The sequence below is a fragment of the Prinia subflava genome, chromosome 4, assembly GCF_021018805.1.
Source record: "Prinia subflava isolate CZ2003 ecotype Zambia chromosome 4, Cam_Psub_1.2, whole genome shotgun sequence".
In the NCBI taxonomy this organism is placed as follows: domain Eukaryota; kingdom Metazoa; phylum Chordata; class Aves; order Passeriformes; family Cisticolidae; genus Prinia; species Prinia subflava.
The window spans coordinates 58,420,616-58,440,305 of NC_086250.1; the positions used below are offsets into that span (position 1 = coordinate 58,420,616).

At 39.1% G+C, this 19,690-nt stretch overlaps 1 protein-coding gene across 1 annotated transcript in view; it reads right to left on the reverse strand.

Annotated features, from left to right (window-relative positions):
* TBC1D22A (TBC1 domain family member 22A) overlaps nucleotides 1-17,687 on the reverse strand; it is a 150,484-nt gene extending 132,797 nt beyond the window's left edge. Inside the window, exons 1-4 of the mRNA XM_063396828.1 lie at nucleotides 17,460-17,687; nucleotides 15,029-15,085; nucleotides 12,994-13,328; nucleotides 12,053-12,232 (exon numbers count right to left, since the gene is read on the reverse strand). Coding sequence (XP_063252898.1) covers nucleotides 12,053-12,232; nucleotides 12,994-13,328; nucleotides 15,029-15,085; nucleotides 17,460-17,521 — 634 coding nt within the window. The 5' untranslated portion in view covers nucleotides 17,522-17,687. The remainder of the gene's footprint in view (nucleotides 1-12,052; nucleotides 12,233-12,993; nucleotides 13,329-15,028; nucleotides 15,086-17,459) is intronic.
* Between the last annotated feature and the right edge of the window lie 2,003 nt (nucleotides 17,688-19,690).

Consider the following 19,690-nt stretch of genomic DNA (forward strand, 5'->3'; position numbering starts at 1 on the left):
TGGTCCCCCACTAAATCCTTCTCTATTGGAGAGAGAGGTGGATTTGATGGATAGACTCTTTGGTGAATGTAGAATTGGTTGAATGAGCACATCTGGAGAGTAATGGTCATTGGCTCAATGTTGAGACAGATCAGTGATGAGCGGTGTCCCTCAGGAGCTCATACAGAGCCCAGTGTTATTCTGTGTTGGTGACATATCCTGTGGGATCAAGTGTACCCTCAGCAAATCTGCAGATGACACTGAGCTGAGTGGTGTGGCTGACCCATCTGAGAGTTGGGATGCCATCCAGAGGGACTTGGACAAGCTGGAGAAGTGGGATCATGGCAATCTCATCAGGTTTAATAAGAACAAGTGAAAGGTCCTGCACCTGAGCTGGGAACACCCACCAGTATCAATAGAAGTCAGGGGATGGAGGGATTAGGACAATAAATACGGGAGAAGGACTGGCAGGTACTGGTGGATGAGAGGCTGGACAGGTGAAAAAGCCAAACGTGTCCTGGGCTGCATCAAAAGCATCATGGCCAGCAGGTCAAGGGAGGTAATTCTCTCCCTCTACTACACTTCGATGAGACCTCCAGGTGGGCATGGAGTACTGTATCCAGATCTAGAGTCCTCAGTAAAAGAAAGATACACTCTTGGAGTGAGTCCAGAGGGCCATGAAGATGATCGAGGGCTGTAATGCCAAACAGATTTTTGGGTTTTACACATTTTTCCATATATTTGTAGCTCTGTAGACTACTATTATAGAGTTATATAGCTCCTTAACTAATTATAGTGCTTTTCCTACCCCATTACTTAAATTTTAGAACAATAAGCTAGCCTTCCTTAAATAAGGACTCTTATTTAGTCTTGCATCTATAGTGTGAACCAAGGACATCTTTATTTTCTCTATATATTGTAGACAAAATAAATGTGGGGTTAGACACTAGGGGCAGCTTCAGTGGGAGGCAGAACCAAAAGGGAGGATTGCTTAATTAACTGTTTCTCTAATTGGATGATATCTATTAAATATGCTAATTTGTTAAACTAATAAAATTGTCATGGTCCTGTATTATGTGTGCATCTTGCCATATTTGCACCATAAAGGACCTTCATTAAACAAAGCTGCTTTATATTGTCTTAATATTGTTTGGCTTGTGGCATCAGGCACCAGATGGACCATCTTTCCTATGAGACAGGTTGAGAGAGTTGGGGTTGTTCAGCCTGGAAAAGAGAAGGCTCTGGGCAGACTGTTATGGCCTTTCAATACTTCAAGGGAGCTTATAAAAAAGATGGGGACAGATTTTTTGTCAGTGTGTTTTGATATGACAAGGGGTAATAATGGCTTTAATCTGAATGAGAGTAGTTGCAGATTAGATATAAGGAAGAAATTTTTTATAGTGAAGATGATGAAACACTGGAACAGGTTGCCCAGAGAAGTTGTGAATGTCCCACATCTGGAAACATTCTGGCTGAGGGTCTTGGACCAACCTGATGTAGTTGAACCCCTGCCAATTGCAGGGGTTTTGAACTAGATGGGCTTTAAGGTCCCTTCCAATCCAAACTATTCTTAATATTTTAATTAATTATTAAAATATTTGTCATTGACTGAAACATTACATTCTTCCTAGTCAAAGCATAACTTCAATGAATTGTCATTAGAGCAACTCCTTCCTGTTGTACATTGCCCAAGGAATTAGACATCCTAGTTTTGAGTTGCTGAGCATGTTCCCAAGCACAGACTTTGTACAAGAGTTTTAATAGCACCTACAAATCAGACACATTTTCAGTCAAGATAGTACTGCAAAAAATATTTTTACTTCAATACAATTAACGTTTTCCTAAACTTCCAGAACAATTATTTTGAAAATGAGCATTTGTAAACATTCTAATTACAGACATGATCACCCTGCTGAAATTAGGCAGATACAAAAACAGTATCTGTAAAACCTTGTCTGTGAACTCTGTCACAAATTGAAAGGATACTTTCCAAAGAAACAGTTTAAACCCCAATTGTTACTCTGTTTTTCAGCTGCCTTGTTATTTGAATAATTCTGTGACCAGTGAGTATGAAAGAATTTATAAATCCCCACACATTTTCAATGAAAAGTATTTCAATTTGCTGGCACTAGCCAACTATCACTTTTACTTAGAAGACAGCAGTTACTTTACACAGAAACATTGTTGCTTCTAGGATATCTTATTATGAAGGTATAATGTGGTATGAAAATGCTTCAAATTAATATGATTAATTAAATTTTGGAAACAAATTGGTTTATCTGATTTACATTTACAGACACATTTCCGCTCTCTGAGGAAGAAGTTCAAAGCAATTGTTCTAACAGAAATCTTAGGAGTATCGTTTTACTGCACTTAGATTTAAAGACTTCTCATATTCCATAAATATTTCATGGAGAATTTTACAAAGAAAACATGCCACTAGTTTACCAGCCTTCAACTGTACAAGCAATTACTGGAGTTATTACTGGAGTTATTACCCACTACACCTAAAAGACATGAGGGCAAGCAACTAAATCTATAAGTATTTTTCTTGGAACTAGAAGATAATCATTCTATCCATTACAAATACATAAGAAAGGTGAAATATTAAAGGAATTCAAAATTTCTCTGTATATATTATTCATTTTTGATACAGCTGTAATTTCATTGAAATTACTGTAAATGGCTACATAAAGTGATGGCCTGCATGAGCAACTCCATGACAGATATGATAAACTAGATTTACATGTTCTATGTTCCTAAAACCTGAATTCCTTGGATATTTTAACTATACAAAGCTGGAAAATTCTTTCAAAAGCATAGATGCACAGAACTGCAGCTCCCCCAACAGCATGTTATAATACAGGCAGTACATATAGAAAATAGCTGTAATAGAGGGCTTGTTATTACTATGGCAACCACAGCAACTGGTTTTCAAAATGAATAATAGCTCTGTTAGGCACTTCATTAGTTGTTGGGGTTTTTTTGGTTTTTTTTTTAATCAAACACTGCCCTTAATCTCAATGGAACAAAGAGTTATTCTGAATGCTGCAGAAACAGAAAATAAACTCCAATCCACCTTTGTAAATACAGGGTAAGATCCTTTTCAGAGCCTTCGCTAGAAAAGAGTAGGAAAGTACATCTTCCCTGCTACTTCACACAACAAGTCAGAAGCAGATGAGGTTGGTGGTACAAGGTACAAGAAGGCAAGTGATTCAGAAAACTAAGGCAAAAAGATTATTGAAGCTGCTAAGACCTGCAACATGTGAAGCCAGTGATGAAAATGATAAGTAATAGAGAACAACTGTGGCAGCAGCAGATGTTTTTCATAGTTCTCCCAAAACATTCCATTTCTGTGCATCATCAACTGTTTTTATTTTTATATTGATGCCATTGAAGCAGTTTCTAACTTTCAGGTACAACTAAGGGAAAAGCTTTTAAACTCTATTCTGAATGTTAAAAAAAAAAAAAGCTGCTCTTAGTGATTTGATTTTGAGTCTTTACTCCAGTGGTTGCATTGGAAGTATTAGTTTAGCTTAGCTTTACATTAGGTTCTATTATATCAAATTCTTGTATAAGGCTAGCCCTTACCCTCTAATCCAGGTGAGTTTTTCTCAGTCAACTGCAAACATACATTACATCCAGAGTAGTTGTCCAGTGTGGCTAAAACACACGTGAGAGCACACCTAACCAATAATCTGCATCAGGGAGGCAGAATAGCACAGACATACACAGTGAAACTTGTTCCACTGTGTTTATCTTCCCAGACAAGTTTTATGTACATCTTCCAGTTCTGGGCATGCTGCTAATGAAGTAACAATGACTTATGTTCCTACTTTATTAACAGTGAAAGAGATGCTGGCAAGAAAACCTAAAGGATTAATTATACTTCCCTGAGCCTTCATAAACTGACTTACAAGCTGTATGTGCCACTCATTACAACACGTACATTGCTAATCTTGATGTTCAAAAGCTTCAGGACAGAGAGCATGTTCAGAGTTCTCAATAGTGAACTGGTGACATTCGTGGTAAGTCTCTCCCCTGCAACAAAGTCTCCAAGATGTCATGGGAGGAGGCAAAGCTGCTCCCCTAGTCTGCAACTTCAAGAGGGAACACTGAACCTCCCACCCATCTATTTTACTGGATAATACAGATTTCACAAAGTGCAAGTTCAGCTTTCATGATGCTACCAGGTAAGGAAGGGACACAGCACACCAAACAAACAACCATACAAACACAAAGCTACAAGAACATTTCATCATATAGTACCTCTCTTTCTTCCAGTTCATCCAGACTAAAATATCCCTTTTCACTGTATTGTTCACATGGCTAAGACACTCAGACTGATTTTGAACACCTGATCACAAATCAGTGCAACGATCTCCTAAAAATTCTGCTAAAACTTTAACAGACAAAAAAAAAAAAAAAAACCACCTTTTAATTAATCCATCTTGCAATTTGGAGTAGAATGCTAACTCCTTTTTGGTTTTTTTTAACAGTAATGCCTTCACATCAACTGAACTCAGGGACTCAGGGGTCCCACTGTAATGCTCTACATCCAAATCCACTTAGAAAAAGACACAGTACAGAACACCACTCTTCATCAATGCAGCCATAAGTATAACATGGGAGTTTCAAGAGCTTACTTCATTTTGAGCAGATCAATAGTTTTAACCTGGAAGGTTCTCAGGGGTTGTCCACACAAAAAGGAACAGCCTAGTCTCTAAGCTATTTTGATACTAACAAAAATCACATAGGTCATCAATATACAGCCAAGAAGTCCACAACCTCAGAACTAGGATCATCTGTGTAGTTCACAGTGCCTCTTATCCATGTATTAATTTGAGTCATACTGGAATACCAAAATTCTTGACCAAAAAAGGAGAAAGCTTTAGGTTACTGTCCCCTTTTTCAGAACTGAGAAAAGGGAAAGATTATCTTGTTTTTTAATAGGAGCTGCAGCTGTTCAGTCTTAGTCTTTTTTCTCTCCTCAATAAAAATTTAATTCAATGATAGGTGGTGTTTGGAACACATAACAGTAAGGAGTCTTTGCCAAAGTCAGAATTAACAAATCTTGTTAAAGACAACAATATTAATCTACAATTAAACTACAGGTCTTCTGTAAGGCCTTTGATACAGCCCCCCACAACATCCTTGCCACTAAAACTGGAGAGATTTGTTTGAGGGATGGGCTGTGAGATACGGACATTCAGTCAGTTCCTTGTCCAAAGAGTTACAGTCCACAGCTCAACTCCAAGTGGAAACCAGTGGTGTCCCACCAAGGTCCACACTGAGGCCAACACCGTTTAGCCTCTGACAGAGGGATCATGTGCACTCTCAAAAAAAGCTGGCAGATGACACCAAGCTGTGACACAGTGGATCTGCTGGAAGGAGCACATCCCATCCAGGGAGACTTGGACGGCCTTAAGAGGCGGGCCCAGGCAAACCCTTGACGCTCAACAAGAGCGAGTGTAAGGTCCTGCACTCAGGCTGGAGCAGTCCCTAGAATCAGCACAGGTCTGGAACTACTATGTCAATCTAGGATCTTAACAAAAGAAGAGAAATATAAACTGAAGAAACAAACTACGCAAAATCTGCTCAAAATTGTTTCAAGAATCTATTATCACCTAGTTACTATGAAAAATCGTTAATTCCTTTACACTGAAATATTCCACTAGAGCAGTAATCAGAATAAATATTTACTCTTAAATGAAAATACAAGTTATGAGATCGATCCACAGAAAACAGGAAGATAAAGTACTAATCTTGCAAAAAGTAACTAAAAAAGGAATAAATAATGAATATTTAGCATTCATTTCTTTCAGGAGACTCTGAATTATTAAAAAACTTTACAAATTCTACTGGTAGACTACTGTCCTGTTTTTATTATTTTTTTTATTAGCTAAATAAGAAAGCACATTCTGTAGATAAAAAGCTAACCAGAACAGAACAAGAAACAGAGAAGACACCTTTTGGTGATAATAATTTGAAAAGACAGATATGACTAATGGCACATCACACAAAGCACCAGTAGGACACATGTTAACTTTATATTATATATCAACAAACTGAAAGAAGAATAAGTGCTCACATGATCAACTACAAGTCACAGCTGCAGGGGGCACTAAAATTCTAAATGACATGGATGTACTAGGAGCACAGAGATAGATCACTGTGTAGCTTAGTGCAGATAAATTAATGAAGCTAGGAACAAAATTAATCAAGTTCATTTCAATTAATGCATTTTGTAGTTGTTGAAACTTTTCAATAGCACCAGTTTGGCAAGAAATTTTACAGGACATAACAGACTGCTGTTACAGAATACTAGATTTACGAGCCGTAAGTGAAAGAAAAGGTAATTACAATGTTAGATCAGGTTTAATATAAATCTAGAATGGATGTGACCATGAATAGAAAAATCCTACTTTTCAAGTCGCTGCAACAATACAGAAGACCACTGTGAGGGGAAAACAAGACATCTAACATGTTTTCTTTCTGAATTTAATTTCTAGAGAACCACTCTTGAATTCTTTTATTTTAATACACAGAGGCAACCAGCTATTTTTATGAGGTAATTTGAGATTACAGCATTTTTAAGTCCTGTAAAATTACACAATTAGTTTTTACCATCATCAGATTAATCAAAAGTTCAGCTATTCTTTATGTGTGCTCTAAGACTTCACAACATCTTCCACTACTTCCATTGCAAAGGACTAGGTAAGAAACAGCACCCAACTCAGCAGCTTGTAGTACCCTCTGAAAAGGTTTTCTTTTTTGAGATTTGGTCAGAAGGAGAGTGTTGGAGTCCATGTTTCCATGGATCCTCCGCAGAGAGTGAAATGTGAAGGAATTGAATTAAAACCTTTAGAAAAATTAGAATATATAAAGCCATATATGCATAAAGTAGAAATCTAAGCCTCCGTTTTAAGCTTCACATGCCCTAAGTGCCTAGTTGTTAGTGTAGAAGTACAGAGCTTCAGGCCTAGTGATAGAGTTTAGACACAACAAAAACAGAGTAGAGTACTGGTTATAATTTTTGGTATGAATTTTACGCACAATAAGATAGAACTTTTATGCTAGTAAGATAGAGTTTTTGCACTGATAGATATGCTATATGCGTAGGTTTTTGATGCTGCTTTTCGTAGTTTTTCGTAGTTTCACGAACTTAGAAAATTGCACCTAGATTGGGTAGTGTTTAGATAAAGATACGAATATGCATTTGTAACTTATGGATAAAAGCCTCTGGGTTGGAAGTGAAGGTATCGATTGATCAACCCGATCTATCAATCCAGCCTCCACCTTCTGCAGCCTGAGGAAGGAGCCCTGCCAGGGAGTCGAATGGGATTTTAAAGGTACCATCTATTACAGTCTTTGTTGCCTGGGGTCTGGGCCCTGGGGTCCCGTCCCTTCCCTTTCCCCCTGCGGCGTTTGCCTGGAACTCTGTTTGGGGCTGCTGGGGACTCTGCAAGGGTTCAGGACCCCGGGACCCCTTTTTGCCTCTGCGACCCTGGGACCCCCTTCCTGTCCCTGCAATCCCTGCGGCCGGGAACTCTGTGTGAGTTCGGGACCTTGGGACCCCTCTCCTGTCACTGTGATCCCGCAGATGGGAACTCTGCTGGGTTCGGGATCCCCCATTGCCACCGCAGCCCCACGGCTGGGAACTCTGTCTGGTTCAGGATCCCTCACTGCCTTCGCGATCCTGCGGCCGGGGATTCTGTGGGTTCTGAATCTCAGGACCTTTCCTGTCCCTGCGATCCCCGTGGCCAGAACCCCTGGTCCGGGATTTGTGATCTCGTGATCCCTTTCTGTTATTGCGACCCCACGGCTGGAAACCCTGCTTGGGGTCAGGAATTGAAGGCTGTTTTACCTAGAGGCTGTGATGTTAAATTCTGTGCTTTACTAGAATTTGCTTGCTAAGATTTTATGTTTATAACTGATTGTGACATTGTAAGACCGCTCATTTAGGACTCACGTGCCTTCAGACTTATGCTTTCCTATAATAAACCACTCTGTTTAGACCCTAAAATGTTCTTAGACTTTTAAGACCTATAACCCGTAAAGACGGCCTCGGCAGGAGAGAGAACTAGATAAGGTTTTAAAAAGAACAATGAGAAGTGCTCTTGAATGTGTACAGCAGCTGGAGCAAATTTAAGATGGGAGTACTTTACAATTTTCATGGGTGCTTTTACAGGGCCTTCTATTATTTTAATCGAGGTAGCATGCTAAAACTTTAATATATTATTTTATTCAGCTTGAGATTTGTCATGACTAAGTAGAAAAAAAGTGACCCTAACATGCAAAACAATTTTACAACTTAAGAAATTGGTTGGTTTGAGATAATACATGTGTTATGTTGCATAACAGTAGCATTACAATGTTATGAAGCTTTACTAAATCAAGAGAACATGGCACACCAAGCTTACCATTGGTTGTTGTTTTACTTAAATAAATATGTTTCTCACATCCAATTACATGCTCATTAGCCATACATGTGTAAAAAAGCAGAAAAATAGTTGATTTGAAGATAAAGAAGGAGCTAAGGAAGTGCTTTAATCAGCTAATTTTTAAATTGATATTAAAAACCCATCATATATCTGCTGTGCTGAAGTTGCAAGTATGCAGTAACTTGTTGGTTGTTTTGTCAGATTTTATCAACATTGCTTACACTGTGTTTGCACAGTAAACAACTCCCTAAAACATTTTACAAGATGACTAAAAACCACAAGTTTAATAAGAAAGAATTAAACTTTAATTGGAAACCTGATAGACATAGCAGTACTGTTCCTCTAATATGTATGAAGTGGTCTGTGAAGGAAAGAAAAATTTCTTCTCAGAAATACTCCCCCCACACTGTTTTGTTAAAGTTCTGCTCCCTCCTCTTAAAGCAAGCAACTGTTTGCAAAAGATTCTGCAAGTCCATCTCCACTCAGTAACACAAGGTCCATTACAAGGAAAGACAAGACCTGAAATTAGGTAAGTCTACAGCAAACTGACTGCAAGTCAAGCATAAACACAGGTTGATTGCACAAAATCACTGTGAATTATTCCTGCTGAATAACCTGGCATGCAGTACCAGGAGTGGGAAGCTACGCTGACAAATGGACCCTGCAGTCTACTCTGCAGCTGTGTCTCAAACTCAGCTGTGCTATCAACAGTCCCACTCTGCTCCCTGACCCTGCACCCACACACCTCATCATGACAGGGGTCAGTCCTCACGTCCCTGTCCAACCAAACTGCTGCTCACTACAGGCTCCTTCTACCAGCCCACATCTCTTGCAGTAACTGCCTATTCCCACACGTTCAAAGTATCCAGCCTGTGGACCAAACCCAGCTTCAAAATCTATTAGTGGTTTCTAACGGCTAAAATAATCTTCACTTCCAAATTTATACACATAATCCATCTTTTTGAGAGTTTTCTTGTGAAAGAACACACTCTTTCACACCTCTAGTTGGGATACAAGACTAAAATTGCATTTTACGCTAACTTTATAGGATAATGATTATTCAAGTGTGACTGAAAGGATTTCAAGGTCATTTATATTACTTTGTATTCATAGTCAATGTTGATTTCTCCCTTTATGGTGAGAGAATGTGCGTGACACAGCTACAGTTCCACAGATTAACTTACTTTTGTTTTGCATTGAAAGGACTTGTTACATCATCTATTTCAACAATATGCAAAACTATACCAAAGAAAGAAACACAATAGAAATACTTCTGTTACTTCTACTTCCAAGCAAAACCAAGCCTAATACTTGCAGAAATGAAGAAAAACATTTACAAAAATGTCTCCATGTCTTACTAATTTAGTTCATTGTGACAAACAAAGCCCAACTATTTGTGGCCCTAACACAAAACAGACCCACACAAACCACATCACCACGCACAGAATATGCCATCTGCAACAGAATAACCACCTGTCCCTATATTACTCACCACAAATTTTAGCTTGGAGCCTACTGCCTAGTTTCTACCTTAGTACATTTCCAGCATCGTTCTGAAGAAAAATAGGGAAAAAAAAAAAAACAACCACATAAAACCATTTTTAAAAACGTACCACACACAACCTACAACACTCTCTCAGGCTACTGATGCCATTATAAATCAAGGATACTTTGTAAACATAATCTCAACTGTAGCACAGAGCTAAACCAAACATCTTCCAAAAACATACACATTAAACATGCATATAGACATGCACACACCAGCTTCTGATGAATTGTGCAACAGCAATAAGCATACACTCGTTTGCATATGTATATGTGTGTACACACACTTTCCCTAACACATACCAACAGTGCAATCCAAGCACTACTATCATATGTGATCTACTTCTAAAAGCTTCATGATCATCAAGAGATTGCATGTCATCAATAACAAGCTTATTTTTTTTTACTAAAAAAAATTCATCTATTACCTGTAGATAGATAGATATAGATATATGCACTTTTGGACACATCTGGATTAAAAAAGTCAAAATATTTGCACCAAAAAAATCAAAATTTGGTATAAAATTCTATTCACACAACTTCAAACTATACTTATGAGTTTGCATAGCAAGAGAAAGAACAAGCTTCCTATAAACAAATGTAGAAAATGCATTATTTAGTGATTTGGACAAGAAATAATATTGAGAGCTTACTAGATATTTTTCACACTTTAATATCAAGAAAGCGTACTCGAATTTCACTTTCCTACATATATTTCAGTGTGAGATTCATAAAGTTCAACAGCAAAAAAACCCCTCTAGTTTGTTTAAATAGCATTGACTAAGTTCATCATGGGCAGGGTGACTGCACTCCTAATAAGAGTGGAAATTTTCTTCCAGAATTATTTCACTTTAATCCATAAATCTGATTTATTGGTAAAGTATTCCCAACTAATTAGAGAGCAAAAGTTAAATGAATAGGTTTAAACTGAACTCTGTCTTTCCTTTGATTTTGCAACCTTATGTAACAAAGATTTCCATCATCACAACATTCTTAAGCTATGAGTTTTCATGTCAGTCACAATCACAAAGGTCATAACATCTGTTAGATCAAAGGGCTAAAAAGCAATATTTGATTACCATTTTCAAGTTTATGTAAAATATGGTTTAACACCTCCCTTTATTCACAGTTGCATTTCATAAGAATGTCCTATAACTCACTGAAATACTCAATGTCATGCAGTTATTACAGTTTCCATAACTGTACTTTCCTAGCATCAATCTCACAATAAGATGCAGCATAGAAAAAAAAAGCCACAACTTGGACAGCATTATAATGAAGCAGCCCCATGACAGTGACCAGGCAGGAGAGCATCAATTCAAGAACTGCAAACAATTTCTACTTCTGTCTGTAAGTTTCCTGGAGATATCTTCCAGAATGGTCCACCTCAAAGACATTTTCTTTATTCATTATTTTGCCCTCAGCTCCTAATCACCAAGTTCTCCAAACGCAGTGTACTAATTCTGCTTCAGGTTTTCACTCAGGACACAAAGCCATTTGATACTGTGATACCCTCTCAGCACTTGCATTGACTATTCAGCAGCTAAAATCCAGTATACAAAGGGAACAGTCAAGTTATCTGACAATACATTTGTTTTCCCATTGACTTGTTGTCAGCATTCACAGATGAGACACAGCACTACTATGAACATGAAGAAGGCTCTCTGAGTAGACAAGCAGTAATACTCACATGCCTCATCATTTTTCACTCCTATTTATTTCCAAGCGTGAAAATCATGCTTCTAATACCAAGCTGTTCCATTATCAGGCATTAACAATAAACACAGCTAATTATACTTTGGGTTTTTTCCTACAGAGATTAGTCTAGTAGGAAGAAATAATGTGAAAAAGAACAAGAAGCCATCAAACACCCTACATATTAGTAGGACTCACACAAATCACTTGCTAAAAGCAGGAGTACCACAAACTTTGAATTTTATTCTTTCTTTTGTAAGATCAGTTTTCAATGTTGAAAGGATTAGATCCTAATCAAACCATATGGCAGGACAGTACATCAAACAGGAAAATTCTACAGTTTAAGAATAATTTAGATGTAATTCACAGGTCCTATGAGAAACACTCACCTAGATCTGTATTTGGGCCAGCAAGGAGCTGCTTGAATTTGTCTAATCGAGACGCTTCTCTCTCAGTTAGTGCAGGAGTGACTGAGGTGGTATAGTCTGCCATTCCACTTGTCAAGGGAGGTATGGAGGTTTGTGGAAGCGACTGTGATCTCTGCATGGAAGAAGTTTCACTAGCATTATCTGAGGGGAAAAAGAAGTATAGCAATTAGCCTCAGCTAATGAGAAGGCTGCTATTCTGTTGAATTTAATTTGTAAATTTAAAATAGAATTCTGGTTTTGAAAAATGCAAACTCAAGTATAGCAGAAGTTTGGACTTCAAATTACTTGGATTTAGCAGAATGAGCATCTCTCTTTGGAGCAGTATTCCACAATTAAAATACATCAATTAGAGATCATATTAATAGCAAGGCTCATGGATTTCTAAAATCTGTGTTACTAAAAGCTGTTCTCATTCTCCTTAAAGTTCTTAAAAAAAAACCTGAGAAATCTTCAAATTATTGCAATTTAAAGCTTATACAAAACCACTGAACAGATCACATGAGAGTGAATCTCCCAGTCCACCTGCATGATTTTTCTCCAGCTTTTCAATATATTTTAACTATATTTTTATTTTAATTATAATTTTTCACAATAGTAGTATTACTATTTATTGTATATATCCTGATTCATTTAACCAACAAAATGTATTTTATAGGGGAACTTCCATCCAAAATTGGAGATGTTTTAAAGCCGAAAACAAAAAAGTTTAATTATTCTTCCCTCACACACATGCACTATAACTCAGTGAGATATGTAGCCCTCCTCTCAAATAAACCACTGATGATAAATAGTATTTTCCTGCAATATTAATAAAGGGTTGGGAAGGGTTTACTGTCTTACAGGGGCAAATATTGTAGCTCTCATCCTTTAACTTCCAACATCTTTTTCCCTTTTCAACATACCTAATGATGTATGACCTTCACTGACTGATTTAACAAGCCTATTATCACCACATGCAACTGAAGTCAGCTGTGCAAATTCCTCTTGTTTTTCTTCTTGTAGATGTTCCTCCTGAAATTTGTGCTGTTCTTGTAGCTTGCTGTGATTCTGGATTACTTTGTGAGCTGTTTCCATGACCACTTCTGTATTTAAGTTTTCAGCAGCTATTGCTAAGAGTTCATCATCATCATCTCCAAGATCCCAAGCATCACTTGTGTTACTTTCAAATTCTTGGAAGGTGCTAACTTTCTTCAATTTCACTGGAGTTGTAGGTGGCTTTGAACCTGGTTTTATCAAGCTGATCAAAAACAAATAAACAATATTTAGAAAACTAGTAAGGAAGCAAAACTCTCAGGATAGGACCAAACCCCAAAAATTCATAGTTGACACTACACAGGTAACAAATATTTCTCTCTCTCCACTTATGTTGCCACTACATCCATTCATGGTAATATACAAATGAAGAAATCTGAGAACAAGGGCTGTAAAAATTGACACTTTGTTGCTTTGAATAGAAGCTAAACAAATCTTTCCTTCCCTTTTCTTAAGAAAACAAAACAAAAGAAAAACGAAAACAAACCCAAACCAAAAAAAGATCAACCCTAAAGTCACATGAAAGGATTTCATAAGCTACTAGAGTAGCTTATGAAATAGCCAGGGCACACTGCACTGCTCTTGCTTCACTCATTTCTGTAGATTTCAGCCCTTTCAATGCAATTGCTGCATAACAGCACAGAAGCTGCAATCAAGTCATGGTCTACTCCTAGTCATCATAAGCAATCATGCAACACAATCACTGTCATAAACAAACCAAGTCTCACCTTAAGACTCATTAAATCTATCATTCCTCCCCATCCAGGCATGCCAGCATGGATTGCCTTCAGAACTTTGCTCTTCTCAGATATTTCTTCTAGTTACTGCTCTAAGCGGACCCTGACCAGTGCCCAACCTTTTGCCCCTCTGTCATCACACAGTATGAGATATGAACCAAGTATCCTCTCCAGCCTGGCACTTATTCTCACTTACAGCAATGCAGAGCTCACCCTTCAGAAGTGAGCTGGATAAGGTATAAAGCTGAGAGGGTTTCTTAGTCTGTTCCCCAAAATATAAAGTTACTGCCACTGATTTAACTGTGCTTTCACAGAATGGGTAAGATGGGAAGGGATCACAGATGGTCCTGTGGCCCAAACTCCCTGCTCAAGCAGCCTCATCTTGCACAGAATTGCATCAAGATGGTTCTTGAGTGCATTTCTGACCTCCCTGTCTCTCCACCTGGGCTAGTTTTTCTTCCTTCTGTTAAGACAAGGCAGGCAGAACTGCAAATCCGAAAATGTTCTTACCCAGTGCTCATACAGTATCAGTTATAATGTTTCTGTTACGTCTTACAGGGAGTGTCTTCCCTAAGAGGTGCTGCAACACTTACACTTTCACCTGACTTGTCATCACTGTCTAAAACAGCAAGGTCTTTCTCTAGTTCTGTCACTTCAAGTAATCAACTTCCAGTTTTTGTTACTGGGTCTCTATACCTCTGTATTTTGAATCAATTAATCTCATTTCTTTTAGTTCCGCCCTTAGGATCACATATTTCAACTGCATCCAACTGTATCATCTGAAAATTAACTACAATGTTTACTTCTTGTACTCTCTGAAACCAGCCCTTCAAAAAATCTAGCAGAAGCATGACGTCCTTCCAACCAAATACTTGTCTGTGTAACACTATTTTTTTTATTTTACCACAGTTTCCCACGTACAAGGCATTAAAAATAAATAATAACAGTTGGCAATCTATGTTAGTTATCTGAAAGAGCTGATTTGTTCCTGCAAATATGGTAACCATCAGGCAGTCACAAAGGAGAAGTCAGAACAGAGAAGTCAGGACTATGACAAAAATTGAAAAAGGAAGGTTAACAATAAACTTTGTAGCCAACAGGAGAAAAAAAAAGAGAAGACAAAGGAAATGCAAAATACTTGGAATACTTAAATATTATATTAACTTACGTTCCATGCAATAATGGATCAAAAGGTGGATGCTGAGCTCCATACACATGTTGAATACTAAAGGAAAAGAAAGAGAATTACAAAAATAATAAATATTTGAAGAGTTTCTGTGTATTTAATAGTCAATAATCAACAGAACTGAAATGTTCCAACAGTTCTTTGTTTCAAAAACTAAAAATAATGAAGCTGCAACCGATGTGCATACTAAGAAGTAATTTAATAAAAATCATAGAGTTACTAAATGGGAACTCTTTGTGAGACCTAAGCTAAGGCTATTTTAGGCTATTTTATTTTTCTAACCAGGAATTAAAATAAGAAATAAGTTAGATTCTGCAGTAAGAATCTACAAAAATTCTCTTCTCAGATTTATCATTTCTTTGTCTCTTGCAAAAAATTAAAAATTTTCAAAGAAATATCTATAAAGATTTAATCTTCTATGTACCCTTGTCACCCAAAATCCAACCAGACAATTCTTAACCATTAGTAAAGTACAAGGATGACAAAGGTACAGAAAATGCAGAAGGTGACAGGTTAGAAAATAAAAGCCATAGAAGTATCAAAAGAATGCTTTGAAACGAGCTTCCAAAGACAGACTTATTCACTAGCCTCTAACATTACAAAATAACATTATTGTGTGAAAACCAAAACTCTCTACAAACTACAAGTTCATTACCTCCCAGTTATTGGGTATAAAACTATCTTGTAAGCAAAAAAATGCCACAGAAGACACATCAAGACTTACATGCAGCCTCATAATAGAAATTATTGCTACAGAACTCTCTAATTGTAACAGAAATAAATCATATGCAACATTAACATCTACCCAAACCTGTAACAAAAGTCACCAAGAACAAACATGCCCTCCTGACATACGAAAAACAATCTCCAGGCCATAAGGATAACTAAGTCCAACCTTAGTAAACCCGAGATAGAACCAAGCCAAAAAGACTGCAGTCAAAACAGGTTTTTAAGAGGCTTAGACTCTCACAAGTGCAGCATTAGTACCAGTGAAATTAGCCCTAGTGATGACTGAAAATGGTGGTTTATCAAAACTCTTAATGTTTTTTGTGGTTCCATGGAAAGAAATTCTCCACCAGCCCTTCCACAGAACTGTACACCATCCTCTCCACAGGCACATTTCCTGCTCTAAGCTCACATGAGGGTCAGGAGTCACTGTCCATTTCCACACACACAGAATATGCCTTTTCCTTACACCACTCTGTGAATAACTGCAGTGGAAATCCACTCAAATAGAAAGCAACAACAATCGCCTCCATGCCATGAAAAAAAAAAAAAAAATCAAAATCAAAAGCACATTCTCCACAGTGTCCTTGTTTTTCCCCAAGCCTGCAGTTGCCTACAAATTAACTGCAACCATATACAGACCCCGTGCGAGAGAGGAAGTGTTTTACCCTCAAGAGATTCAGCAAAGTTACAAAGAAAACATTAGAAGAACATCAACAGTTCGACTGGAAAAGTTAGTTTGTAACTAAAGAAACAAAACCACTCCCAGTTAGTGCTTATGGTAAATGCTTATGTAAATGATGAGCAGGACTACGTTGCTGAATTAACATAAAGGGTATAAAACACAGAGTAACTGTTCTTTGAGAACCACAAGTACACATCATTCTTACAAGAAAAAAATAGAAAACTCTACTGTGAGAACAATTTAGGGTTGAGACCAGAGAATGTTATTGTTAAATAATATTCTGAACATGAATTCGCAGCTTGATGTAACGGCCAAAAGGTTTATGTGACTTTGGGGATTCCCTTTCCCCGATTCCCGAAAATCTTTCGGGAGAATGTGCTTGCAGCTCTTTGCACTAATACAACGACTGCTCTTGCTGTTCACACTTGAGGAAGAAAGCTGAGAAACTGACGATGTTTTGAAATGTGTAGCAGAAACTAAAACATGTCTCTATGCCTATAAAATGCAGTTTCCTGCAAAGTATTTCAAATATATCATAACTTGTATCAAGTTTCAAAACATCCTAACCTGGCACTGCTGAGAGCTACAAATACATTCTCCCACTCAAAATTTCCCGGCGAATACATTCCCAAGATCACGTTAACTTTTCTAACCCTGATGCCAGGCTGAGAACGCACATTCGGATAATTATTTAACTCCGTTCTGGTACAAGTTATAACCAGCGCTATCTGACCACCAGCGATCTCCACCACACAACTGGAGGTGCCCAGCACTGGAGGGCTCCGAGCACTGAGCTGACAACAGACCCGGGTGCGAGCAGTGACCGACCGGACACGGCCCCTGCAGCGGAGACCCACAGGAGCCGCGGGCCCCGCCGGGCTGGGCGGCCGCGGGGGCAGGACCGCGGTGCGGGGGTCACAGCGGGGCCGGACGGGCAGAGCCGCCCGCCCCGGCCCGGCACCGTGCAGGGCCCGCCACACAGCGTTCCGCAGCTCCTCTCACCTGCCCGGCACCTTCGCGCCGCTCCGCTTCCAGAACTGCTTCCTGCCCCCGTCGCTCGCCATGGCGGCGTCACCTCATCCCCGTCCGCGCTGGCGGCCCCGGCTCCAGCCCGCTCCCTCAGGCTTCACTCCCCGCATTCCCTTCCACGGAAGCACCACTGAGCGCCGCCATCTTGGGACGGGAAAACAACCCCGCGCCCTATTCGCCCCCCGAAGCGGCCCGGAAGTTTGAGCCAATCACAAGTGAGATTGCTGCCGGGTGGCTCCGGCCGGGCCAATCGCAGCGAGGGGACGCGGGGGGCGGGCGGGGCCGGCGCGGCCCGGCCCCTCAGGGGCGCTCCCGCGGGTGCTCCCGGCCAGGGCATTCCTGGAGCCCGGGCATTGCTTCGCGGCTCTCCGAGCGTGACGCTTTCAGACTTTAACCCTTTTTGATTGAGCCGTACCGAGCAATTCCTCGGAGCACTCCTTGGAAGTGCAAAACTCGCCTTGTAAATGGATGAAGACATTAACTGAAGATCAGCGGGCATCTGTTTATTTTTTTCTACTTTATCTTTTTATAAGTATTTCCAATTATCAACCCAGTTAGTGGTGATGGAGGGGGCGAGCGGGGGAATTTAAGCTGCCTTTGTTTTAAAGTTCTCCAATCATTGTACCCACTTCATTTGTGGCTTTGAGATGGTACAAGACTGAGGGGGTTTATTTGTATCAGTAGATTTCCCAGCAATTCTGGTCCAAGGATACATCACTTCTGCCCAGAAAAGAAGTCTGGTTTTATGTTGTTCTTTGAAGTATGGCTCCTGAGAAAACAGTGCTGAGTTACAGGATCTTTTGCTGCATCTCAGTGCAATTTATCATATAATTTAACATGTCAACGATTGTTCAGGGAACATCCTGCCATAATTAAGCCAGAAAAAGGGCATATAGTACAAGACCTAATCTGCAGTGCAACGTTTGTTCTTTAGTATGTATTTCATGTGTAAGTTATTTCTTAAGAATTGGGGAAAAAAACTTTCTGCTTTGGAATTTACTTTAGCAGTTGCCTTCTAAGAATTGACAAAAATGAAATGCTTCACAGATCTTGCTAGATCACCATCCACAGGTGAAAGCTGTCATTTCGATGCCTTTTGTAGATAGATATACTGTAGGAAGCATCAGCTTCTCCATTTGTGTCCCTTAAGTAGGATTCATCTTAGAGATTCTGGGCCTTGAGTATCATCAGCATTGATGGAATACACAAAAAAAATAAATGTAATATGATTTATGTCTGCTAACTAAAGTGAAATGAAACCTGCAAAGTCATGACTGGAACTTTGCTTGGTTGTAGCTAGGTAAATTTAAATTATGCTTGTTGCTGCTAGAGTATGAAAATTAGATATTTCACTTGTGACAGTCAAAAAAGTGATAAATCCATGAACCATACAGTCCATCATTAGCATTAAATGGATGTTAAAACTGTGTTTCAGTTATTTTTATTTGTTCATTGTTGTTATTTATCAAAGGGAAACATAGATTCAGCCTGGACAGCCCAAGCCATCCGTCATCCTTTTGACAGGTGACCTGAATCCTGAAGTGACACTATTGAATCTTTGTCTCAGTCTGGCACAGCCATGTGGAACTTCTGGTTCATTTTAGCAGTGGAGGTTTTGCTGAGTTACACAATGGAGTCAGTACAAAGTTAACTGTGTTATTAATGCTTCATTATATCAAATATATGTTACCTTGTGCCTAGGTTTTTAGTGTGGTTCAGAATTTTGTGCTGGAAACAACTGGCTGTTGCATGGATTGTTCCATGAATAAATCTGGCTTGCAAATGGGGCTTCATTTGTCTCAAGAACTGCAAGTGCCCTCCTCTGCTGTGAAGGGCTGCAGTTTCAGACCTGTGCACTGAAGTCCTACAGAGCTGGCTGCTGTTGACTTTCAAGAAGGTGAGGATACTGTTTTTAATCCCTTCCCATTCATTTTTATACTTTCTCCTTATCCTGAGTTTTGTTTTGTCCCTGACACAAACCTGTGTTGCCAAGGTTCTGGAGATGCAGGGGATTTGGAAGGAGGAACCTTTCAAGACCTCATCAGGTAAGTTAGTTGCAATTCTTCGTGCCCACCACTCAAGTTGATCTGGCCACAGAGTGTGTCCTTGAAGAGAGCTTCTCGAGTGGTACTAACTGAGTATCACAAGGAGGTGTTCCCAGCTGTGGAAGGAGCATTTGGTCTGAGCATGTATTTCAGCAGTGT